The sequence below is a fragment of the Coenobita brevimanus genome, chromosome 94, assembly GCF_032717465.1.
Source record: "Coenobita brevimanus isolate Jiangsu-jjx chromosome 94, ASM3271746v2, whole genome shotgun sequence".
NCBI lineage: Eukaryota > Metazoa > Arthropoda > Malacostraca > Decapoda > Coenobitidae > Coenobita > Coenobita brevimanus.
In genome coordinates this window covers 37,877,271-37,903,607 of record NC_137047.1, presented here as the reverse complement: position 1 = coordinate 37,903,607, position 26,337 = coordinate 37,877,271, and the positions used below count along the sequence as shown (strand labels likewise).

Genomic DNA, 26,337 nt, shown 5'->3' with positions numbered 1-26,337 from the left:
GGTCAAGTCTATGGGTGATGGCACGAACTAACACCATTTATGAAACCTTAAGTGAAGGAGAAGACACCGACATAAAGACATAATCCGCCCAATATGCGAAGAGGAGGAAGAAATGCTGAAACACTTCTCCTTAACAGCCAAGCTCTGAGAGAAATCAGACAAAATTACTGTACAGTTTTATATTCCAATTCCAGGAAAACACTGAAAAAGAAGAAAAAAAAGAAGCCAGTATCTTATTACTGAAGACCAATGTAAACAACCATGAAACTAGAAAAAGATTCATCACATGACTGTAGAAAAGAAAAACCCACACCATAAGGCACATGGACGAAGAAAAAAGAAGAATGATCCAAGCTAAGGAGCCGTACAAAAGGTAAAATCCCAACAACATTACTGTACTACTAGTCACTTCACCATTTGTAAACATTGAACTAACATGTGTTTAATGAGAACGTGCAGACACTAGTGAATACAAATAGTTTTTTTTTTTTTTTCTTTAATGCGAGGAGGAAGGAACCAAAGGCCATAAGCCCGCAGTAACAGTTCCCTCCAAGAGTAAAACAAAATACAATAGAGAGCCAAATTCAAGATCCGATCATTTTGAGATGCCTGGACACACTACGTTTGAAAGACTGGAGATCATAGGCAGCAGGAAATACAGAAAGAGGGAGACAGTTCCAGAGTTGACCTGTTGCATAAATGAAAGACTGGGAGTAACGGTTAACTCTTGCATTAGAGAGTTGGACAGAAAAGGGATGAGAGTTTGCTGCCAGACGGGTGCTACGCGCCCGTCGTAGAGGTGGAGGAATGCAAGCAGACAGTTCAGAGGAGCAGTGACCATTAAAGTAGCGATAGAAAAGAGATAAAGATGCAACAGTGCGGCGAAGAGATAGAGGTTGAAGGGAGTCAGTAAGAGGAGGAGAGTTAATGAGACGAAAAGCCTTTGACTCCACCCTATTGAGAAGAGCTGAATGTGGGGAGCCTCCCCACACATGAAAGTTGTACTCCACACAGGGGCGGATAAAACCCCTGTATAGAGTCAACAATTGTGCAGGGGTAAAGAAAGAGCGGAGTCGGCTTAGCACACCCAATCTCTTGGAAGCAGATTTTACAAGAGATGTAATATGATCTTTCCAAGATAAGTCCCGAGTAAATGAAACCCCAAGCATGTTCAAGGATGATGCAGGATTAAGCTGAATATTATTAAACATTAGTGGGTATACCTGTGGAAGATTTTGTCGGGTTGATAGGTGTAAGAACTGAGTCTTAGATGCATTAAAGACAACCATATTATTTTTACCCCAGTCAGAGATATGAGCCAAGTCAGACATTAGGTGTGCCATAGCCTCATCCCTTGTTTCTTGAAGTAACTGTTGAGATGGGCGTTGCGGGAACCGAATGGAAAGGTGAAGGGTGGAGTCATCAGCGTATGAGTGGATAAGGTTAGATGTACAGCTTAGAAGATCATTGATGAATAAAAGGAAGAGAGTTGGTGATAGGACAGAGCCCTGAGGAACACCACTGTTGATAGATCTAGGAGAAGAACGATGGCCGTCTACAACAGCGGCTATAGAACGACCAGAAAGGAAGCTAGCGATGAAGGCACAGATAGAAGGATAGAAACCGTAGGAGGGCAGTTTGGAAATTAAAGATTTATGCCAGACTCGATCGAAAGCCTTTGAGATGTCAAGTGCAATGGCAAAGCTTTCGCCAAAGTCCCGAAAGGAGGATGACCAGGAGTCTGAAAGGTAGGTGAGAAGATCGCCAGTGGAGCGTCCTTGACGGAACCCATACTGACGATCGGAAAGAAGGTTGTGATAGGAAAGATGCCTTAAAATTTTTCTATTAAGAATTCACTCGAAAACTTTTGAAATACAGGACGTTAAAGCAATTGGACGATAGTTGGAGGGTTGGGAGTGGTCACCCTTCTTTGGGACTGGCTGAATGAGAGCAAACTTCCAGCAAGAAGGAAAGGTACAAGTTGACAGACAAAGGCGAAATAGCTTGCCTAGGCAGGGTGTAAGCACAAAAGCACAGTTCTTGAGAACAACAGGAGGGACCCCATCAGGTCCATATGCCTTGTTAGTACTGAGGCCAGTGATGGCAGAAAATACACCAACTGAAGAAATTTTAATGTCAGCCATGAGGAAGTTAGAGGGGGGAAGTGATGGAGGAACAGCACCGGAATCGTCTAAGGTGGAATTGGAGGAGAAAGTCTGTGCGAAGAGATCTGCTTTATCAGTAGAAGAAATAGCTACAGAACCATCAGAGTAGAAAAGAGGAGGGAAGGATGATGAGGTAAAGTTGTTAGAAAGATTTTTGGCAAGGTGCCAGAAGGAGCGGGAAGAATTCGAGTTTACAGCAGTCTCAATGATACTCCCAAGTCTACTTTCAATGGAATATTTAAATAAAAAAAACTGACATTCTGCATAATAATGATGTCATCCAGATTGCCTGGTCCCACCAGACATGATAACCAAGACATCATGCCCAATTCTGCCCCTCTGTGTGTGTGTGTGTGTGTGTGTGTGTGTGTGTGTGTGTGTGTGTATGCGTGTGTGTGTGTTCTTACCTTACCTAACTGTTCTTACCTAATTGTATCTTTACAGGAATGAGTCAAGCTCGTACTGTCCCGTGTCTTAGACCATATTTATCGTACATATCCTTAAATTTGTGAATTGTTTTGGCACACACTATTTCATTCGGTAGTGCATTCCACTGATCAATTGCTCTGTTTGGGAAACTGAATTTCCTTACGTCTTTCTCACCTCTCTTCTTATTCAGTTTTTTGCAGTGTCCTCTTGCTGATGCTTCTCCATATGTTAAGTAATCATTTATGTCTAGTTTCTCCTTCCCTGATATGCACTTATATAGCATTATCATGTCACCTCTTTTCCTTCTCTCCTGTAGTGTTGGTAGATTCAGTTTATTTAGTCTTTCTTCGTAGCTTAGGTCCCTTCAGCTTGGTATCCATCTTGTAGCGGCCCTTTAAACTTTTTCAATCTTGTCTATATGCTTTTTGAGATGAGGACTCCAGACTATTGATGCATATTCCAGGGTTGGTCTAATGAATGATGTTATTATCCTTCTTAGCATGTCTTCATTTATGTATGTGAATGCTATTCTCATATTTGCAAGCAGTGTATATATGTTCCGTACCTTCTTGCTGATGTGGTCAGCCGGAGATAGTCTGATACTGATAATCACACCTAGGTCTTTCTCTCTTTCTAATGTGTATAGGGTTTTATTTCCTAACTTATAATCCCAATCAGGTCTTTTTCCACTTTTACCAAACTTGATTACATGACACTTGTCCACATTGAATTCCATTTGCCATGTACTACTCCATTCATGAAATTTATTTAATTCTTCTTGTAGCTCCCTACAAGAGTCTGTGCTAGTAATTCTCCTTTGTATTTTTGCATCATCTGCAAACATATTCAGATAGCTCTCATTTCCAGTGTTACTGTTTATATCATTTATGTACACTAAAAACATGATTGGTGCCAGCACAGAACCCTGTGGTACTCCACTAGTCACTTCTTTCCATGATGAGTAGTTTCCTCTTAGTACTGTCCTCATTTCTCTTTTTATGGGAAAGTCTTGCATCCAACAAAACAGTTTGCCTCGAATTCCTCCTTGATGGTACAGCTTCCGGTACTGCATCAAAAGCTTTCTTGAAATCTAAATAGATACTGTCCACCCATCCTTCCCTTTCCTGTATTGTGTTTGTTACTCTGTCATAGTAGCTCAACAGATTAGTAACACATGATTTTCCTTTTCTGAAACCAAACTGTCTTTCTGTTATCATATTGTGTTCTTCTAGATGATTTACCCGAGCTTTTCTTTTAAGTTTTTCTAATACCTTGCTTACAACACTGGTCAGTGATACTGGTCGGTAGTTGAGAGGATTTTGTCTATTTCCTTTCTTGAATAAGGGGACTATATTTGCTTTTTTCCAAATATCAGGTAGTTTCCCCTGACTCAAGGATTTCTTGAAAATTAAAAATAATGGTTTACTTAACTCCTTTGCACATTCTCGTAACACCCAACATGAAATTTCATCAGGACCACTTGCTTTTCCTCTGTCTAATCTACTTAACTCCTCCTGTATTACTTTTTCTGCTATTTGTATATCTGGTAGTATGTGTGGACATGCGTGTTCCACATAGTCCCTCTCAAAATTTTTTTCTTCTGTAAAAACTAATTGGAAATTCTTATTTAGTGCTTCACAAACATCTTTCTCTTGTGTATAAGTGATTCCCTCGTCCGTAATGGATTGTATTACATCTTTTACTTTGGTTTTGCTTCTGATATAGCTGTAAAACAGCTTTGGTTGATCACTACTTTTATTTATTATATCCTCCTCAAACTGTTTTTGGGCTTCCCTCCTTATTCTTGTATAGTCATTTCTTGCCTGTTTGTAATTATTATACGCCCTTTCACTATTGTGTCTTCTGTATCTATTCCACAACAAATCTCTTCTTTCTTTTGATTTTTTATATTCTGTATTGAACCATTTCTGTATTTTCTTATCTGCTTCTTTGTGCTGTGGGATGTACTTCTGGACTCCTATTTCATAAAATTCACAAAATTTTTTATATACAGCATTTAAATCTTGTCCTCTAAGCTCATTTTCCCAATCAACTTCTAAGAAATACTTCTTTAGGTCTTGATAATTTCCCTTTTTATAGTTTAGGCTCTTTTTGTAACTGTCATTGCTGTTTACTATGTCATATGCTATCCTGAAGTTATAATTTAGTACTGCATGATTGCTTTTGCCGAGTGGAGGGTGATATATTAAACTGTCAATGTCATTTTCTTGCCTAGTAAATATTAGATCTAGCACAGAAGGTACATCAAGTCCTCTTTTTCTAGTGGTTTCTCTCACATGTTGCGTTAAGAAAAACTCTTGTAAGAGATCCAGGAGCTTTTGGTCCCAACAGCTTTCTTGGCTATTTATATCTAGAGTATTCCAATTTATATTTGTATTGAAGTCCCCAGTTAGTATAATTCTTTCCGATTTCTCTTCCATTTTATGTAGCAAGGATCTTATACTCTGAATTGTACTCTCTGCCAGGTCCTCATATTCGTCTCTTTCCCATGTGTTTGATCTGGGTGGCATATACAAATTGGCTACAATTACTTTACCTTCAGATGTGTCGATCTCTACTGCAATCAGTTCTACTTGTGATGGTATATCTAGGTTTATTTCCTTGACTTTTAGATTTTTCTTAGTTAATATTATAATTCCTCCTCCTTTTCTGTCTCTTCTCCATATACTGTATTCCTCTAAGTTTAGTATGTCATTGGATATCCTTGGTGTTAATTTTGTCTCAGTTAGACATATTATTTGTGGTTCATTTTCTCTGACATAATCATTCATCTCTAGTAATTTAGATACCATTCCATCCACATTTGAGTACATCAACTTTATCATTTTGTTTATATACTTGTCATGACATGGTTCTACTAACTTCCTCCTTTTTCTTCTATCCTGTTTGTGTACCACTTTCGTACCTGCAATCCTATTACTTTGTAAAAAAATTCTTCTTGTCCTCCTCTGATCTTCCCTCATTTTTTGTTTTTGCTTCCTCCCTTTTCTCTTTCAGTAATTCCAGTTCCTCTTGTGTTAGGCATCTTTTTATCCATACATTTTTGAACTCCTCTTTTTCCATAAGATTCTTTGCATTTTTTAGTATCTCTTCCACAGTGTTTACACTCTGGAAAGTCACCTTTAGAGGTCTTTCTTGCTTTTCTCGTATTTCCCTAACCTTTTGTGTTCCTCTATGTCTTTACTACAGATTTCCTCTGATACTTCTTTCAGTAAGCTCATTACATATGCCATCTCCTTTTTGTCTCTAGTGATCTTGTTTTTAATTTCTTCCTCTTCTATACCAGTGATTACTATTGATTTATTTATTTCTTCTGAATCTCTGACTAACTTTGGATTGTTTTGGATTATTCTTTTGACTTCCTTTTTAATGCTTTTTTCCTCCACCTTTGTTTCTAAGTCTTTCTTTACTTTCACCATTTCAGCATACGTGGTTTCTACATCATTTTTGTAGCTTTGCACAGCTTCATTCACCTGTGTTATCTTCTTCTCAATATCACTGCTCTGGTCCATAAGACTGCTTGCTTGTCTAATTGTCTCTGTGTCATTTTTTAACCCGCGGCGTCCCGTCGACGTACTTCCACGTCCTCACGTTATGTCACTGCCAATCCCGTCGACGTACTTCAACGTCCTGCAATTGCAAGGTTCATAATTTCCACAATTTTCAAAATTCGCACGAGATTTTCGATTCGCCCACGTACTCAAGCCTCCCCTACCTGCCGCCAGGCGGGCAGCGTCCTAGACCCCGTGTGACCCGCGCTCGCCCTTGTCTCAGTCACTCACCTGCTAGCAGTGACCCAGGTCAGACATGGCGCGGAAAGGTCTCTCAGATGAGGAAATTGCATCCGCCCTGGAAGCCTTCACTGGAGATAGTGATTCTCCACTTGACGATGATGTGGTAGATCGCGATTACGTCCAGCCAGAGGAAGAAATAAGTAGCAGTGATGAAGAGGTCCCTTCGCCCCGAAAAACGCGGTATGTGACATACCGTAAGGCAAGGGAAGGCCAGCCTGCTCCCCAACCACGTGCACGGCTATCTCTCCATCCCGAATCTGATGAGGACGAGGATGAGGACGATGAGGATGACGGCGGCTTAGGACGTGATATCGCCTCGTGGTTGGGAAAAGAAAAAATATCACCACGAGGATCAGAAGGTGGGGCGAGAAGACATATAAGGTATGGTGAAAGTCTTTTGTCTGGGGAAGTGGAAAGTGGTGTGGTGGGATTGCTGGGTGAAACGGAAAGTGTTGTGGCGGCAGCGCGGGGTGAAAGTGAGAGTGGTGTGGGGGTAGTGCGGGGTGAAGGGGCAAGTGGTGTGAGGGAGGCAGCACGAGAACGTGGTGCATGTAGGCCTAGGGGAGAGGAGGTGGAGCCACTCCCCAGCACGTCTTTCGCCCCAGAATATTCCCAAACTTCCTCCCCACAGCCCCAGGATGTGGGGAAAGGAAAGAAAGGGAAGGGAAAGGGTAAAGGAAAAGGGAGAGGGAAGAGAAGTGCGAGTGATGAGAGGCGCCGCTCTCCACCTCCCCAACCTCCCCCACCACCCTCACCTCCCCACCCTGACGAAGGGGACGATGGGGATGTGGCTGGAGACGGTGGTGTCACGTGGAATTGGGAAGATGGGAGTAATTTTACTCCCATCATTCACCCTTTCACTGAGGAGTAGCGGTCTGGTTGCACGGCTCCAGGTGTGCATGCAGGTTCGTCTAGGGTGGATTTTTTCCACTTGTTCTTTGGGGAGGCATTTGTGGGGTGCATAGTTGAACAGACTAGTATCTTTTCACGATCACAGCACTGTGAAAGTGAACGTTTGGGAACCACGAGCAGGCATTCCCAACAATATGACTATCCCGTTACAATTTCAGAGATGTTCCTATTTTTGACCCTGGTTCTCTTGATGGGTGTGGTAAGGAAAAACCAAATTCCTGCCTACTGGACAACTGACCCAATCATCCTCACACCTTTCTTTGGAAAGGTGATGAGTCGTAACCGATTTCAGTATATTCTCGGCCGCCTCCACTTTTTTGATACAGAAGATCCAGCCAATGCAAATAACACAGATAAAATGAGGAGAATTAGGCTGGTATTTGATCATTTACGGGAAAAGTTCCGCTCCTCATTTTATCCCTACAGAGACCTCATCATAGACGAGAGTCTTGTGTTGTGGAGAGGCAATATTTCCTTTAGGCAGTACATACCCAGCAAGAGACACCGTTTCGGGTTCAAGATCTTTGTTATGTGTGACTGTAAGACTGGTTATGTGCAAGACATAGTCTTGTACACGAGCGCACAGACAGATATAACAGAAGATCGGAGTATAGGACTCTCTGGGGCCGTGGTGAAGACAATGATAGAAGAGTACCTTCATCGTGGTCATGTGTTGTACCTGGACAACTGGTACACTAGCCCTCTTCTCGCTAGGTTCCTCCACCAACACGACACCGGAGTCTGTGGTACAGTCAAGAGAAACCGTCACCATATGGTCAAGATAGGGAGGAAACTTGACAAGAACGAGGTGGTTTTCTTCCAGGCCAATAACATCCTTGCCACCCTGTGGAACCACAACAGGGAAATTTGCCTCCTATCAACTGTTCACAGCCCCCTGATGCACCACACAGACTCCGTGGATCACCGTAGCGAGAGGAGGCGCAACGTATGGAAACCCGAGTCTGTACTGGACTATAATCTGAACATGAGGCAAGTGGATCAGTCAGACTCGATGATTTCAAGTGTTGACTGTGCCAGGACCACGATGAAGTGGTACAAGAAACTCTTTTTCCACTTGCTCGACATCATGGTCCTGAACGCCCACTACCTGTACGCAATGACCACCGGAGTATCCGAAACCTTTGAGGGGTTTGTGAGGGAGCTGGCACGTGAAATAACTGCCAAGCATGCCCAGGACAGACCCACACACCGCACCCGCACCCCCATGGCTGCCCAGACTCCCCTACGTCTTGCAGGACGCCACTATCCCAGCGCAATCCCTTCCGACCCAAACCGTCGTAAACCCCAGCGTCGCTGCCATGTAAGCACTCGACAGTCAGACCATCTACTCAGAGAAAAGACACAAGGTACGAGTGTGTCGAGTGCAATGTTGCGTTGTGCCTTCAGCCTTGTTTCAAAGAGTATCATAATTTCCTACACTACTGAAACTGTATGGGAAGGCGAAATGACGCTCATTATAATGGTAAGGCCAGTCAGTAGGTGCTAAGTCAAATATAAAGTTGAAACGGGTGTTGTGTTTTCAGGAAAGTAATGTATAAGTTGAGAATTAGTGTAAGTTGAAAGAATTGATATCAAAACTACACCCACTGTGTAAATCTGCGAAAATATGACGCTCAGTATAACACTCTGGTCAGTAAATATGTGATAGTAAGAATATAAAGTGGAAACAGGTGTAATGTTAGCATGAATAAAACATATAAGTTGAACAATAGTGTAAGTTGTAATAACTGATGTCACGAGTACACCCACATTCTGGTCAGTAAGTATGTGATAGGAATTATATAAAGTGGAATTTGTTGTAATGTTAGTAGTAAGGTATTTTATAAGTTGAATACTAGTGTAAGATGAAACAAATGATATCGCGATAACACTCCCTGTGTAAGTACGCGCTAATATGACGCTCAGTTGCATCATAAGTTCTGAAATTATGTGATATCAATTATATCAAGTGTAAACATGTGCAATGTTAGTGGAGAATTATTATATAAGTACAAAAATAGGTTGTAAGTTGAAATAGTAGTCATAGCAACTTTACCGTGTGTGTTATTATGCGCTATTATTACGCTATATATTTACGTAAGGCCTGAAATTATCTCAAAACAGTTCTATAAAGTTGAAAAGTGTATAATGTTATTAGAAAAGTATTATGTAAGTAGAAAAAACACAATACGAGTTGAAACAACACTCACAGCGAGTTCACTCACTACGTAAATAAGCGCTAACATTACGCTAAATGTTATCAAAAGGCCTGTGAATAGGTAAAAACTGTTCAATAAAATGTAAAATGGTATAATGTTATTGTAGAAGTATTATGTAAGTAAAAAAAATGATATGTATCATGATTTTCAAATGTTAGCGATTCATCGTGACCAAGTTGCCCGATTTTGCTCGTTTCGCACGATGGTACAATGCTTATTTCTGCTCTATTTTTGTATAAAATCCAATATACTCTTTTATCACATGTTTTTATGTTTGTAATAAATACATATCTACTTACTTTCATTGGTTTCCCAGACTTATAATACCATAGAAAACGTTAGAGGCTCAGACCGCCTACGGAGAACACGGGGCCAGGTGGGACCAAGGCATACCTGTTTAGGGTAATTATGGACCCCGGGGAACAATTTCTTTGTCACTGACCATTGTTTCTGACCAAAAGCGAAAGTTTTAGCAAAAAAAAAAAAGGGTCGAAAAATGGCCGGGATTGGGGGGTACGAGTGGTGAAAAAGTGGTCGGGACGGGGCGGGTTAACTCTTCCATAACACTCTCGTGATTGACTACTGTACTTCCCATTTCACTCACTTTCTTCCTATGCGTACTCAATTCCACTGTTAGTTCACTGATGGTTGTGTCTTTCTTATTGGCCTCCCTTCCTAGTTTTTCTATCTCTTCCTTTTGCAAGTGCATTTGCTTCTTTATTTCATCAATTTCATTTTTGAAAGCCATTTCTAGTTTGTTTACACGTTCAACCAGTCTATTGTGAGTCTCCACTTCAACCAGTTCTTGGTAGAAATCATCATTTTGCTTTTTACTTTTATCCCTTTTCTTTTCCAAATTTGTTTTACTGAAGTATGTATCCATTTTGCAATACAAAATGAACAGAGTATGTACTTACAGAGTATGCACGCTTTCCCCATGTTGCTGTAGTATAAACAAACCCAGCTGACTCAACGCATCGTGGTTCTTTGTTGTCTGAACCAGTCTTATTTAAACTTATTATTTCTTTACCTTTTAATAATGAAAAATCATTTAGTCTAACCTGGTACAGAGCTTGACTCATTCAAAGATACTAATTTAGGTAATTGCCACTGGCCGTGTTGTTTTGGTACGGAGCGCCGATGTCCGACGTCTGCATCTGATGACTCCCTGTGTGTGTGTGTGTGTGTGTGTGTGCGTGTGTATTTACCTATTTGTAGTATACAGGAATTGAGCAATGCTCGTGTTGTCCTGTCTCCATATCCACATTTATTAAGTCTACCTTTACACACATGAATGTTTTTCTCCTGCACCACCTTTTCGTCTAAGTCGTTCCAAATATTTATGTATTTACCTGATATACCTAATTGTGATATACACGGAATGTGCTATGCTTGTGGGTTTCCGTCGCTGTTTCTCAATAAGTCAAATTTAACTTTAAACTCGTTTAAGTTTTTAGACTGTGTGTGTGTGTGTGTGTGTGTGTGTGTTTGTGTGTGTGTGTGTGTGTTTACCTAACTGTATTTACCTAATTGTGATATACAGGAAATGAGCTATGCTCGTGGGGTCCCATTTCTGTTTCTCAGTAAGTCAAATTTAGCTTTAAACTCATTTATGTACAGTAATCCCTCCAATATCCGTTGTAATAGGGCCAAAGGCATGTCTGGATGGTGGTTTTGTCCAGATATTGGTCCCCAGCCTATGGACTTATACTTATGGACCCTAACCTACCCTGAATCAGAAAAACATCTACATACCTCCCTACCAGACATGCATAGCACCTATTTAAGACCCTATTCACACCAATAAGGGACATAAAAGAGTGAAATAAATGCAAAGGAAACACAAAATTAGGTTTCAGAGATGAGGTCTTTATAGTGGGAACCAGCCTTATGGACTAGTACTTATGGACTCCAACCGGACATGACTTACTGTACATAACTCTCAACCGCACATGCATAGCACCTATTTAAGACCATATTCACACCAATAAGGGACATAAAAGAGTGAAATACAATGCAAAGGAAACACAAAATGAGGTTTCAGAGATCTATCTATCTATCTATCTATTGCCAGACGCCTCAATCCCGTTTGGGGTGGCCACAAACAAATCGCCTCCAAGTCGCCCTGTCCCCCGCCATTTCACTCCCCTGCTCCCAACTCACACCCCCCTCTCTCATATACCTCTCCACCCCATCTCTCCATCTCATCCTCGGCCTCCCCCTCCCTCTTTCCCCCACCACCTTACTCACATACACTCTCTTCGTCAGTCTTTGACCCTCCATCCTCTCCACATGGCCAAACCACCTCAGTGTGTTCCTCATAACGCTTCCTATCACATCCACATCAACACCACAATGCTCCTTTATATCCTCATTCGTCAGCCTGTCTCTCCATGTGACTCCACAGGCTCCTCTTAAATAACTCATTTCCACGTCTTTCAGAGATGAGGTCTGTATAGTGGCCACCAGCCTTATGGACTTGTACTTATGGACTCTAACCAGACATGAGGTTTCAGAGATGATGTCTGTATAATGGGCCCAAGCCTTATGGACTTGTACTTATGGACTCCAACTGGACATGATTTACCAACTGTACAGAACTCTCAACTGGACATGCATAGCACCTGTTTAAGACCCTATTCACACCAATAAGGTGTGGAAACAAAATCCAATTTTTTTCCAATTTTTTTTAGGATTTTTTGCATCTTTTGGGCAATTTGGGATAAAAAAGGTCAGAATCATAATGTCTGGATATTGGGGTAGTCCGGATATTGGGCGTCCGGATATTATAGTGATTACTGTATTTAGACTGGACGATCTCTTTGTCCAGGCTACTCCACAGGTCTATACATATATAAGGAAAACTATACAGGTAACTCGCACGGAACACGTGGGTTTCGTTCCTACCGTGCCGTGTTAGGTGCGAAATCGCGTATATTTAAACTACTCCGTATTTTGCTCCCTAGACCCCCCAAATGTGTTGTTTTGCTGTTATCTGTCACTGGTAATCACTAGAAAGCACTTTAAGTGGTTAGAAGGTTTATGTAATGTTATAACTCACAAATACAGTACTCCACAGCAAAACTTCAACACACAAATACTGTATGTAAACAAAAGGAAACATTCCGACGCCGATCATAGTTAATCATATAAATCAGGTTAACTGGTACCAGTGCTTTAACTTACCAGAACAGTACATATTTAACTTAGAAATGCAGTACTGTGATATCGAATGATTTCAGTACATAATCTGTTAGGAATGGCTGGAAAAAAAAAATGTTATGAATACATTTTCACCTTTTTTATATACGTTTATGGTAGATTCGAGTTATTTTTTACGTTATCGTTGTGCCCATGCTTGGAAAAGGGAGCGAAAGAGTTGAATTTTCAGTCCTAAATGAGAAAACTGCACGTCCTCCAAGGCTAGACTCTGCCACGGGAGAATAAAGTGGAGGGTCAGTCCGATTAGCAATAAGGAAGTTGTGTCACAACTTCCAGCTCCCACACCACGAGAATGGCTAAAAATAGAATCGTAATGCAGTTTCAGAACTAACAATAAGTCTAATTATTGCGAATACAGATACAAAGCAGAAATAAATACGTTTACAGACAGGGAAAACGTACTTCTTCCGTCATAACATGTTCATCTTTCTCTATCATTTTACGTTCATCTTTAACATTTTACCTTGTTATTTTCGCAATATATATTGCTGTCTCGTAAACAGGGTGGTTGTTTGTGTTTTGCAAGGGAGGAAAAAGATTGTATATTCTGTCTGGGTCGAGATAATGGGTGTAACTATGTGTGGTTAGGCTTGGCCACGAGCGAAAAAATCGTACATCCACTCATCACGATAGCAGGTGGTGAACTGACAGATGATACATGAGAGGGTGAAGTCAAGGTCAGTCTCATGTCCCAGATTTTCGTTCACTTCCCGAAAGTTTTCACAGTTTTCTACACGTTGCATTGCATCAAATGATCCAAACCATTACAGCAAACCTGAGCAAATAGATAAAGATACCAAGACAAAAATGTATTTTTCTCTTATTATAAGTCTTTAACAAACAAACAAAAAGGGCAATATTCCGATGCCGATCATGGGTAATCATGTAAATCAGGTTAACTGGTTACAAGGCTTTATTTAATGCTTTAATTGCTTACAAGTACATACCAGAACAGTAAATATTTAACTTACAAATACAGTACTGCAGAAAAGCAGTACAGTAAGAGTTTAACGAACAATCAAAAAAGGCAATATTCCGACGCCGATCATGGGTAATCATATAATTCAGGTTAACTGGTTGCAAGGCTTTATTTAATTATTTAATTTTATTTAAGTGCTTACAAGTACAGTACATACGAGAACAGTAAATATTTAACTTACAAATACTGTACAGTACTGTGGAAAAAATGAACAAATAAAAAAGGCAATATTCTGACGCCTATCAAGTAAACTGGTTATAAAACTTTATTTCTTGCTTTAACGTTATTTAATAGTACTTTACGTTGCACATAAACTTACCAGAACAGTACAGTACTGTAAATATTTAACTTACAAATACTGTGCTACTGTACTCGGGAATGTCTCACTCACTGAATAATTTCCCGCCTAGATCGTCACGTAATCAAAACAAACCGTGCGCTGCAGTGACGTTCGAGGATTTGATCTTTCAAAGGCCTCTCCTGCGTTAATTTGTAGTTTTCATAATGGTTCTTTAATCTTACGTTGTCTTATATGTATCCCAGCCCTTACCGTGTATAATTGCGAGCGCGTTCCGTGAGATCGTGTTCCGTGCGAGTTACCTGTATTTCTTGATATCCTACATGCAACTTGGTTTCTTCAGTTTCAATCTGTGTCCTCTTGTTACTCTCTTATCCCATAAAAACAGATCTTCTTTGTCAATTTTAACTACTCCCACCATGGTCCTGAACACCGCAATCATGTCTCCTCTCTTTCTCCTTTCTTCTAGGGAAGACAAATCCAGCTTTTCCAACCTCTCTCTGTACGACAGATCTGCCAGACTGGGGACCATTTTGGTTGCTGTTCTTTGTATTCTCTCAATCTTGTTTATACCTTTCATTTTGTGTGGGGACCACACTACTGCTGCATTTTCTAACCTGGGGCAAATCATGGTCACTATCAATTTTTTCATCATCTCCTCATCCATATAATGAAAAGCTACTCTTATATTAGTCAGGAGTTTATATGTCTCTCTAACTGCCTTGCTAATGTGTTTTTCAGGTGACAAATTGTCCTGGACCAGCACTCCCAAATCTTTCTCTTCTCTCGCTTTTGTGATTGGTTCATTACCCATCAAATAATTCAATGATGGCCTCTTGGTACTTTTACCCATTTCCAATATTTTACATTTCTTTGCATTAAATTTCATTTCCCACATCTGGCTCCAATCATGTATCCTATCCAGATCCTCCTGCAGCATTTTACAATCCTCCTCAACCTCTACCTTTCTCAAGATCTTTACATCATCAGCAAACAGACTTGCATAACTGTTCACTCCATCTACCATATCATCTACATAAATCAGGAACATTACTGGCCCCAACACCGAGCCCTGTGGGACTCCACTTGTTACTTCCCTCCATCCAGACATCCTATCCTTTATTACTGTCCTCATTTGTCTGTATCTCAAAAAGTCTCTCATCCATTCCAGGAGGTTCCCCTTTAGTCTTCCTATATGCTCTAGTTTCCACATTAGTCTCCTATGAGGTACCTTGTCGAAGGCTTTCTCCAAATCTAAATACACACAATCCACCCAACCATCTCTCTCCTGTAGCACATCAATCACTCTTGAGTAAAAACTCAACAAGTTGAAAACACATGACCTTCCACTTCTAAATCCAAACTGACTATTGGCCAAAATATTCATCTCTTCCAGATATTTTATTCATCTATCTTTCAGAATTCTTTCGCACAATTTTTTGACCATGCTGGTTAGGGACACTGGTCTATAATTCAGGGGTTCTTCCTTGTTTCTTCCCTTATAAATTGGTACCACATTTGCCCTCTTCCAATCTTGAGGCACTTTCCCCTCTTCTGGAGAACACACAATTAAACTGTGAATCTTATCCGCCAGTTTATTTCTGCATTCCTTCAGTACCCAATTAGAGTTTCCATCTGGTCCTGGGGCTTTCCTTACATTTTGAGTTTCCAGTAATTTATACACTTCCTGTACTTCCACTTTTATATCTTTTATCACTACATTTCTAGTCACTCCCGCCCCTTCCATAAACTCCTTTTCATTTGTGAAAACTGATTGGAAACATTTGTTCATTATTTCAGCTTGCATTGCTGCATCTTTACAGACCTCTCCTTCTACTTTCAGTTTGGTGATTCCTTCCTTTTGTTTCAATTTGCCATTGACAAATCTATAAAACAGTTTGGGTTCATCCTTGCATTTGTCTATTATACCTTTTTCAAAATTCCTTTCTTCCTCTCTACATATTCTTGTGTATTCATTTCTAGTTCTTTTATATTCTTCCTTTGTTCTGTTGTTACCTCTCTTTCTCCAATTGTTCCACACTGTGTCTCTCTTTTTTTTTTGCTATCATACACCTTCTATTAAACCACTCCTTTTTCGTGTGTGTGTGTGTGTGTGTGTGTGTGTGTGTGTGTGTGTGTGTGTGTGTGTGTGTGTGTGTGTGTGTGTGTGTGTGTGTGTGTGTGTGTGTGTCTTTATTTTTGCAGTTATCTTAGTTTTTTCTACTTTTCATAATTTACTGTTATATTAGTTGACAGACAAGTGTTACAACCGTGGGAGAAATATGGCAAACATTAATCAAAGCTGAGGGATCATCAGACCTAAGGTAATTTTCTCCAGAAGAAAGTTCAGTTTGAATTTGGACAAATGATTTTCTTTTCTGGGGGGGAGGGGGATACTGAAGACTGGGTAACATAAGAAACTAGTGTAGGTACTTGCTATCTGCAAGGGTATGGAAGATGGAGGTGAGTAGTGGTTAAAGAGCTATATTTCTAATTTCTAATTAGTATGCATCATAGCTTACCTTGGCTTCTTAAATCTGGTGATGCATTGTTTAATATATTCTTGCAACTTGAAAATTACTTTGTTCGGCAAAGGGGTTAGAACCTGTATAACCTAAACCCCTTCAGTGATAGGGGTGAATTAATACAAATAGTCTTAGTTGTAATATACCCTGAAAAAAACAAAAAAAAATTATGCCCTCACTGCAATGAAACCACCACATCGCAACACACCTGCCTCATGTACCTCACTATTACAACATAGACAATCCTTAAACATAACCTCACCAAAAAATCCCTGGGAGTAGTAGTAGTAGCAGTTGTTCCCTAAGCAGTCTGGCCGAACAGCTCCGAGTCCCTTAGGACGGCCATGGCCGAGACCGGGCTTTCCCACAGAGCTCTCAAAGAGTGTATGTTGTGTTGTTGGCCTAGGTGATTGTGTGCAATGCAGTCTTCCATAATGTGCTTAATAGTATGGGGTGTTATGTTGCATCCTGGACAGGCATCAGCGATGGAGTCATCCAGCCTTTTCTGGTAGCTTAAGAGGGCTGGATGGTGCCCACATCTCAGCCTGGCCAGGTGGACCCAGTCCTCACGAGGAAGATAGGATTCAGAAGGGTGGATGTCAGGAGGCTGTGCCTGCAGCTGTGTGTTGTCTTTAAGTGACAGAATCGAGCGGCGAGTGATCTGAGTGTGGATATGCTTATGGAAGCTGGTCTGAGGTGGGGCAAGGGGGAGAGATGACAGTATTTGTGTATGGTATCGTGTGCTGGGTGTTGTTTTGATGTTCCTTGGTGTGGGTGGATGTGCTGCCATGTACTGTAGTGGATGTTGTGGGTTTGTGGAGGCTGCAGCAAGAAACTGGGTGCCTCTCATGTCTAGGTGATCCTTCACTTTGAGGACTTTGGTTTCTTGATGAAGGTGGTCTGTAGGTGTAGTAGCTGTGCAGCCTGTGATTATTTTTAGAACCTTGTTCTGTATGGTCTGTAGAGTGTTGTAGTGTGCTTTGGTGAAGTTAGAAGCCCAGGCAGGGCTTGCGTAATTCATCACTGAACGTATATATTGTTTGTATAGTGGTGGTGGTTTCTTTGTTGTGTCCGAATGTTGTATGGGCAAGTGAACTCAAAGCATTGAGTCTTGGTGTTATTCTATTTTTAATGTTTGTGATGTGTTGTTTAAATGACATTAATGTATTGTATGTTACACCAAGGATTTTGTGTGTGTGTGTGTGTGTGTGTGGTATGGGAGTGTTGTTTATAGTAAGGTGTGGGATTTGACTGTGTTCTGCTGTCCAGTTTGTGAGAAGAGTCACTGTAGAATTGGCTGGGGCTATTTTGAGCCTGTTTGTGGTGAACCATTCATGTAGTGTGTTAAGGTAGGGTTGAATGATGTGTGCAGCTGTGTCTGCATTTTGGTGCGTACATGTAAGTGTTATATCACCTGCATAGGAAGCTATGTGTATCTGTGGTGTGTGGGGTGTGGGTACGTCGTGAATGTATAGGTTAAAGAGTGTAGGGGACAAAACAGATCCTTGGGGGATGCCGTTTGTGAAGTTTCTGATGTTAGAAGATTGACCGGCAAATGTTACATGCGCACATCTGCCTGCTAAGTAGTTTGCAGCCATCTTTTTGTGTTATTGTGCATTTTTGTGTTGAGTATTTTGTTTGTGAGGTTGTGGCGGGGGATGGCATCAAAAGCTTATGCTAATATCTAGTGTGATTAGGATTGTTCTGTGTGGTGGCCTAGCTGAATTCATGCCATTGAAAACTCTCTGTGTAAGGTCTGTAAGAAGGGTGTTAGTGGAGTGCAGTGGACTAAAGCCATATTGTGACTAGGCTAGGGGAATGTGAGGTGTGACTAGTTGTAGTATCAGTCGTTCAGTGACTTTAGAGGGGGTGCAGAGAAGTGTGATGGGGCGATGTGAAGAGGGTAACGTGGGGTCTTTGTTGGGTTTAGGGATAGTGATGACATTGCCATGCTTCCAGATGCTGGGTATTACCGGTATGTTGTGTAAGTAGCTGTAGTTTGATGTGTTGGCGAGTGCTTGTATGCCTTGTGGTCCTAGGTGTTTAAGGTGAATGTTGCTTATGTTGTCTGGTCCACAGGCAGATGAGTGCTTGAGGTTGTTAATCATGTGCTTCGTCTGGTTGTAAGTGAAAGGTGCGTAGTCTGGGTCTGTGGGGAACTGTCTCTTACGTCGGATGATACGTCGGTCTTCGGGATGGGGGTTTAGATGGCTAACTTCTGAAAAGTGATTGAAGAGAGTGTTTGCTTATTGTTTGTTTGAGGGTATGGTGTCTGTTGTTGTGATGGCAGCGTGTGATTGTGTGGTGTTGCTGTTGGAAAGTGTGATGCTGTTTAGTGTTTTGTAGAATTTGCTGATGTTTGTTTTGTGGTCAAGTGTTTGGAGGTAATTTTTCCAGTTTAGTGTTTGCCGTTCTGATATTTTATTGTTTATTTGGGTGTTGAGTTCTTGTATTTGTTGTACAGTGTTTTGTGTATGGGGTGTTGGGGAGTGTCGCAGTGTGTCCCGTTGTCTAATGAGGCCTTGAATTTCTGGTGTGAAGTTGGGGTTGTGTCTCCTTCTGTTGCCCCTAGGGATGTGTCTTTTGTCTGCATTTTGTATAATTGTATTGAAAGTGTGCACAGCAGTGTTGATGTTTGTGATGTGTGTACTGTTTAGTGTTTCGAGATGTTGTTCTGTTTCAGTTACAAAGGCCTCCCAGTTGTCTCTCTTATAACTGGTGTATGTGTGTTTGTAGCCAGCTGGGGTGATTCTGGTTTTGGTAGTGATGATGACTGGGAGGTGATCAGAACCTAGGGTTTTGACCACTCTCCATGATGTAGTGGAGCGAGGTTTGGGGAGCAGAAGGTGATGTCTGGAGATGATGGGAGGAAGAGGGCTTGGTGTGGGATATGGGTATGTTGGTCTAGACTGTTTAGTATGTAAAGGTGATCTGTCTGGGATTGTAGTACCAGCCCTCTATCTGTGTCAGGGTTGTTGACATGCCTGGGAGTTCCCACCTGAGGTAGCCGGTGTCCTGTGATCTAACGGGTTCACATTCAGATGAGCCAAGGTTCACTACTAATACTACACTGCCTCTATGAAGACATTTTTTTTTTTTTATTCTTGTTTCTACATGACAATTTATTCAGCTTCTAGGTGGCTTTTTGAACTGGAAGGGTCAGATATAGCCTCTGTTAGCCTCTTCACTAGTAGGCACAGGGTACAATAAACTCTTGATAATCTGGTGTAATTCTGTGCATCCCAACACCAAATAAAGTGAAACACCAGATATTACATAGTATCCCCCCACTGGCTCAACATTTAGTGTCGAGTTGGATACTGAGATACTAACTGTCTCAATCCTCTATCCAAAAAACTTTCCCATGAATAAAAAATAAAAACTACACATACAATACAAAACAGCAATGATACAATACAGTATATAATGTACTACAGTACGTACCCACCAAGTGTGACATCGATAGAGGGTAGAGTGCACCAAGTGCGGTTATAATTTAAGGATCACAATATAGCACCAGGACACGAGCACTGACAGGCCGTAAGCTTTGCAACAACAACAAGCAATGGACACCAAAGACTTGGTCACAGCACTAGGGTTTTGCAACCGCGTGGTCAGAAGAGTGGAATGCAGACACGGACATGTCATTATTTTATGAGATCCACAAGTGATAATGAAAGAGCAGCGGTATGCTCGGTGTGCCGGGTGAGCTGCTCCCCCAACAGATTCTGACTGGCTGACACATGGTGGGCATTCTCACTGACTGGCGCATTTCAGGGTTTTCCCAGGCACCAGTTGGCTACCACATATGAGCCAGTTGATAGCCCTCGATGCTGGATATAGCATAGAACCAGTGCTGGATGTTGCATAACTTTACCAGATGCTAATGTAGTAGAGCCGAGCCAACAGCACTGAATATTGTGTCGGGCCAGATATTGTGACGACAGATAATTGGGAGTTTACTGTAATTCTGAAGCTTCATAAATGTTGAGAGATGGCACTGCTAAACTAAAATGCTATGTCATCAGACTGAAGGGGTTAAAATGAAAAAGACATCATTGTACTGAAGGATTCATGTAGGAGAGAGGTGGGAGGAACAGAATAACTCACCAATGTCAGCATAAACGATTGCTTCGTCATCTTCGCAGGTTGCCACCACCTCACCCCATGGATTGACCACCGTAGAGTGGCCCCATGCAATGTAGTTGGCGTTGACATCACGTGCAGGCGAGATGGTGCCAACATACAGCTGGGGACACCAACAACATAGGGATAAGATATACATATACAGAATAACTAACGGATCTCATTACCTGAAAGATAAAGAGAAATACGTAAAATCTGGTATAATAATGAACACAATGTCTATAAAATCAGATTTCAGTACCAACGTGCTAAATTTCAAATGAAGTACAGTAATTACAAATATAAGGAGCCTAATTTAGTTATGGTCAGGATACACAGCTTTGGTAGGCACTAGATCCTTTGAACCAATAAACTGACAGTTTTATTCTAAAAAAAAAAACTTCTATTTTGCCAGGCTAAATAAATATTTTTCACTTACAGCAACTGAATCTGGAGGCACATTGAGGAAGAAGGAGGCTTCCAGTCAGGCTCAAAGTGCTAAGGAGTGTTTGCATAACTTCTCATCTCCAAATGCCTCACAGCACAAGCTCTGAGCATTAGGAAATAAACTTTCAATCGAGTTTGAAATAAATCTTTACTGGAAATTTCCAAACTGGCCTCTTATGAATTCCATCTCCCCATCTATGCTTTCACCTCTAACTTCCTTTCTGGTCATTCTATAGCTTCTGCTGTAGACTGCCAATGTTCTTCTCCACGAACTATGAACAGTAGTGTTCCTCAGGGTTCTCTCCTGTTACAACTCTCTTCCTTCTTTTCATCAATGACCATTTGAGCTGCACATCTAACCCTATCCACCCATATACTGATGACTCCACCCTTCACCTTTCCATCTGATTTTCACAGAGTCCATCATAGCAGTAACTCCAACAACCACGGGATGAGGCTATGGCACATCTAATTTCCAACTTTGATCATATCTCTGATTTGGGTAATAATGAAATATGATACTATATGGGGACTTGTGGTAGGTGGGGATGCCCACCATCCACTCACTCAATGTAGTGTTGCCATATGATCTCTACACTGAGGGACAAGCCAAATGGCTTCCTGTACCAAGGAAACCATATACTACGCTGGATGGTAACCATATAAACAGGGTTTCTGGTCAGGTAAAGTGTCCCCCAGATACCCCTATCTAAAATCACTGAATAATGGCAAACATTTTGGAGAGCCTCAGATGACCCAAGACCTGCCCAGTGGCCCAATCAAATGGGCAGACTCGCATGACCATGTGGAATGCGAGAGGTGTGAATGAGGAGAGTAAGGGGGTGCACGTGGTGAACAAGTTCATGAGTGCATGATATGCTATGATGAAATTGTGTAAAATTAAGATGAAAGGAGGTGAAGTGGAGGAGTGGAAGAAGTGAAGTGCGTAAGGTCGGGCATGAATGTGGGAGGAAGATGCAAGGAAGGAGCTGCAATGTTGATGAATGAAGTGTGGCAGAGTGGAATGAGAGATTACAAATGTGTCAACTCAAGATGTAGTGTATGTATGTCAAATTCAAGTCTGAGAAGGTGAAAGTGGCAGTGATTGTAGCATATGCACCGTGTGATGACAGGAGTGTGACAGAGAAAGCCAGGTTTGGGATGAGCTGGATGAAATAGTAGGACAAATGGCCAGGAGTTATAAAGTGACTGTAATAGTCAACGTGAATGGTAGAGTAGGCACTGCTCCTATCAATGAAATAATGGGTAATAATGGAGTACCAGGAGAGAATGACAATGGGAAGCGACTGAAGGACATGTGTCAGGAAATGAGGTTGTGCATTTGTAATTCTTATTTTAAACACAAAGATGCACATAAATATACGTGGTATAGAAGGAATGGAGATCGTGTTGAAAGATGCGTGACTGACTACATGCTCGTAGAGAAACCGATGCAGAGTAGTGTTGCTGATATGAAGGCAGTGAGAGGAAGAAGTGGAGTTTGTCAGAACATATAATTGTGGTGTGCAAGATCAAGCTGATAGGAATGAGGTGGACCAAGAAAGACAGGGGCTGTCAGGGAGAGAGACTGAAAGTCAAGAAGCTGAGGATCAAAGGAATGGCAGATTAATACAGGGCCAAAGTAGGAGAGGAGTCAGAATCAGTGAACTGGAATGAAATGGATCTGGAAAGCTTGTGGAATGCATATAGGGACTGCTTAGTTAGGAATGCTAAAGCAGTATGTGGTGTGGCAAGAGTAATGACAAAGAAGAAAGGGACAGCATGGTGGGATGAAGAGGTTAAGAAAGCAGTGGAGGAAAACATGAAGAAGTGGCTAGAGTGGATATAGGATTGGGGCTCAGCTGAAGTAAGAAATGAATATACAGTAATCACTCTAATATCCGGATGCCCAATAACCGAACATCCCCACTAACCGAACCTTATCGTCCTGGGATCAAACATTCCCAAAATGGTCCGAAAATCCAAAAAAAATAAAATAAAAAAAAATCGATTTTTTGCCGTCCGTAATTTGAACTTGCCGCGCGCGCCGCGTGAGAGCATTGTTTTGGTTCGTCATTCCTCCGACGTCCGATAGAGCGCCGCTGCATCCTCCCCACTTCCCGCCTGTCTCTCACCGCGACTGGACCTACGCTCTTCGCCATGGCTGCCCACGTGCTCGCTTTTGTAGTGGTGCCGTACTTGCTGCAAGGCCTCCTGCTGATCTCTGCCCTCCTCTTAGTGTGTGTGATGATGGCCCCGCCTCCTGAGAAAAGGAAGAGAGTGGTGTTGACTCTGGAGAAGAAACGGGAGATATTGGAGAAAGTTGATGCGGGTTGGTCTTCTTCACGCATTCTCCACGAGTTTAACCTGGCCCGGTCGACTTTGTTCGATATCAAGCGTTCCTGAGACAAGCTCATGCAGTACACGGCTGACTTCTCGTCGAGAAGCAAACGCAACGTGGAAAGGAAGGTTATGTTTACCCCCAAGTTTGCAGAAATCGACCGATCCACGTTGATTTGGTATCGACAGCAACGTGCAGCTGGTGTGATGGTACGTGGAACGGAGCTGAACGCTGCTGCTGAGAAGTTTGCAAGGCTTCACGACGCCCTAGACTTCAAGGCATACGAGGGTTGGCTCTTCGCGTTCAAGTTGCGACATGGCCTTACTAACCGTAAAGCACATGGCGAAGCATTGGACGCTAACGAGGATGGAGTTGACGAGTTTCGGCACAAGGTGAAAGGCTTGATCGACAGGGAGGGCCTCACTCTCGGTCAAGTCTATAACGCTGACGAAACTGGCCTATTCTATCGCTCGGTGCCAACGAACACTCTAGCCGATGAGACAGAGAAGCGTGTACCTGGCCGCAAGCTTTCTAAGGAACGGATATCTGCTTTGTGTTGTGCCAATGCTAACGGCATGCACCGGCTTAAGCCCGTTATTGTTGGTCGTGCAAAGCAGCCTCGGTGCCTTCGTGGGGTGATGGATGTCCTTCCTGTCGTATGGTACCATTCTTTGAAAGCATGGTTCACAGCTGTGATTTTCAAAGACTGGTTTCACCGTCACTTCGTCAAGGAGGTCATCCAGTACCAGACGAAGACACTGGGAATTCCTCGCGACCAGGTAAAGGCTCTCCTTCTCCTCGACAATGCACCTGCCCACCCATGCGACAAGGACTTGGTTGCTGAGAATGGCCGTATTAGGTGCATGTTTCTGCCACCTAATACGACTGCTCTCATTCAACTCATGGACCAAGGAGTGATCGTGGCAACAAAGCGCCTGTACCGTCGGAAGTTCCTGGACGAGGTGATGGTTGTTCTCGAGGACGAGGACGAGCGCAGGGAAGGACGTGACACTCGAGGCAAGCGGACTTTGGAAAACCTTCACCGCTACAACATCAAGTCTGCGCTGTACAACTGGGCTAGTGCATGGAAGGAAGTCCCTGTGAAAACTCTTGAAAATGGTTGGTCTCGTCTGCTTCTCGGAACAGATGTGGAGTACGATTTCCTAGGGTTTGACGTGGATGACTTCCATGCACGGCTACGTACGCACGGCGATGATGTTGATGTGGACGATGTTCGTGAGTGGTTGGACAACGACAAGGGCGATCCTGGGTATCAGACGTTGTCTGATATCGAGATCGCGTCTTCAGTTGCTGGTGTCAGTCCCGAACTTGAAGATTCCGACGACGAAGGCGATGATGATGCGGACTCCTCTCAGCAGGACACTACTCCAGCCATCCCCAAGCTGAGCGCACTCCGGGAACATCTAGAGTTCGTCCTGGACTACCTGGAACACCCGGACTGCGACAGGGAGATGGGGCCCTTGGGACTCGTGGAGGAAGTGCGTGCTTTCCGGCAGCGCATCATCAATCGCCAGAATCGTCGGTTCTTGCGTCAGTCAACGATTGACAGTTTTTTCAGGCCCGTGACCCCCGCTGTGCCAAGCCCTGGTTCCACTCCGTTGCCTCCCCAAGACAGGCCCTCATGCTCCGAGCCACAGCCCAGCACATCAGCTACAGTGGAGTCACCGCTCGATGTGAGTTTGCAGCTATCTTCAGAGTCTTCTGTAGTCGGTACGCCATCACCACGACCCACCGATGCACCCCTTGGTCGCCTGCCAGTGATACTCTCGGACTCTGACAGTGAATAAACAGCAAGAACTTCTCCACTAGACCACACGGGAATTTTGAGTGTTGTGCAGTAAAAAAAACGGTGTGTTGTGTTAAGGTTTTCGAAATGAGAGAAAAGACTCAGTAGAAAAGAAATTTAACGTAACTAACCTTCTTTGTTTTGGCTTTGGAAAATAAAAAAAACATGGGAATAGTTAATGTGCAACACTAAATTAAAATCGAACATTATTTGGACTAAAGTGAACACTGTGAAGAGAACGGACTTCTGTGTGTTATTGACTAAGTTCAGTGCAAGACTTCAGGAAGAGTGTACTGCAAGTGCTTCAGGAAATCGTTCTTACTGTCAGAGTCCGAGAGGAGGCGGTTATTCATCGAGGTGGCCAGGGACTTGCTGTAAGTAGCCAGAATGTTTCATATTGTACTTTTTTCCATACAATACTTACCAGAATGTGTCATACTGTACTTTTTTCCATACTATACTTACCTCATGGATGTGCAGTAGGAATGTGTTTTTCAGAGTTAGGTTCGGTTAGAGTCCATAAGTACCAGAGTGTTTATTAATGTATGAACATACTTCTAAACCCTCATTTTATGTTTCTTTTGCATTTATTTCAGTCATTTATGTGCCTTATTGGTGTGATTTGGGTGTTAAATAGGTGCTATGCATGTCCGGAGGGAGTTGTATAGGTGTTTCTCTGAGTTAGGTCCATAAGTACAAGTCCATAAGCTGGGGCCCAATATCCGGACGAAACCAATATCCGAACCTACCGATGGCTCTATTGATCCGGATATTGGAGGGGTTACTGTACTGAGATCAAGAAGCATGTAAAGAGACTAGTGAAGAGGAAGGAGGCGGTAAATGATGACCTAGGAAGAAAAATGAATGCAAATTACTCAGACGATACGACATTCTGTAAAGAGGTGTTGTCATGAACTTGCCCGAGCGTATTTGTAGGTTCGTAACATTTTGTTCAGAGTGAAAACCGTGAATTTTAGTGGAATTCTCATTGTATATTACTCAGTCCAACTGTCCTAGCGTTCACTCGATTGGGAAGGTTTTCAGAACATTTTT

At 42.2% G+C, this 26,337-nt stretch overlaps 1 protein-coding gene across 1 annotated transcript in view; it reads right to left on the bottom strand.

The window, feature by feature from the left end:
- Positions 1-26,337, bottom strand: part of LOC145412792 (omega-amidase NIT2) — a 144,327-nt gene that overhangs the window by 23,694 nt on the left and 94,296 nt on the right. The window contains exon 6 of the mRNA XM_080282572.1: positions 20,675-20,813. Coding sequence (XP_080138698.1) covers positions 20,675-20,813 — 139 coding nt within the window. The remainder of the gene's footprint in view (positions 1-20,674; positions 20,814-26,337) is intronic.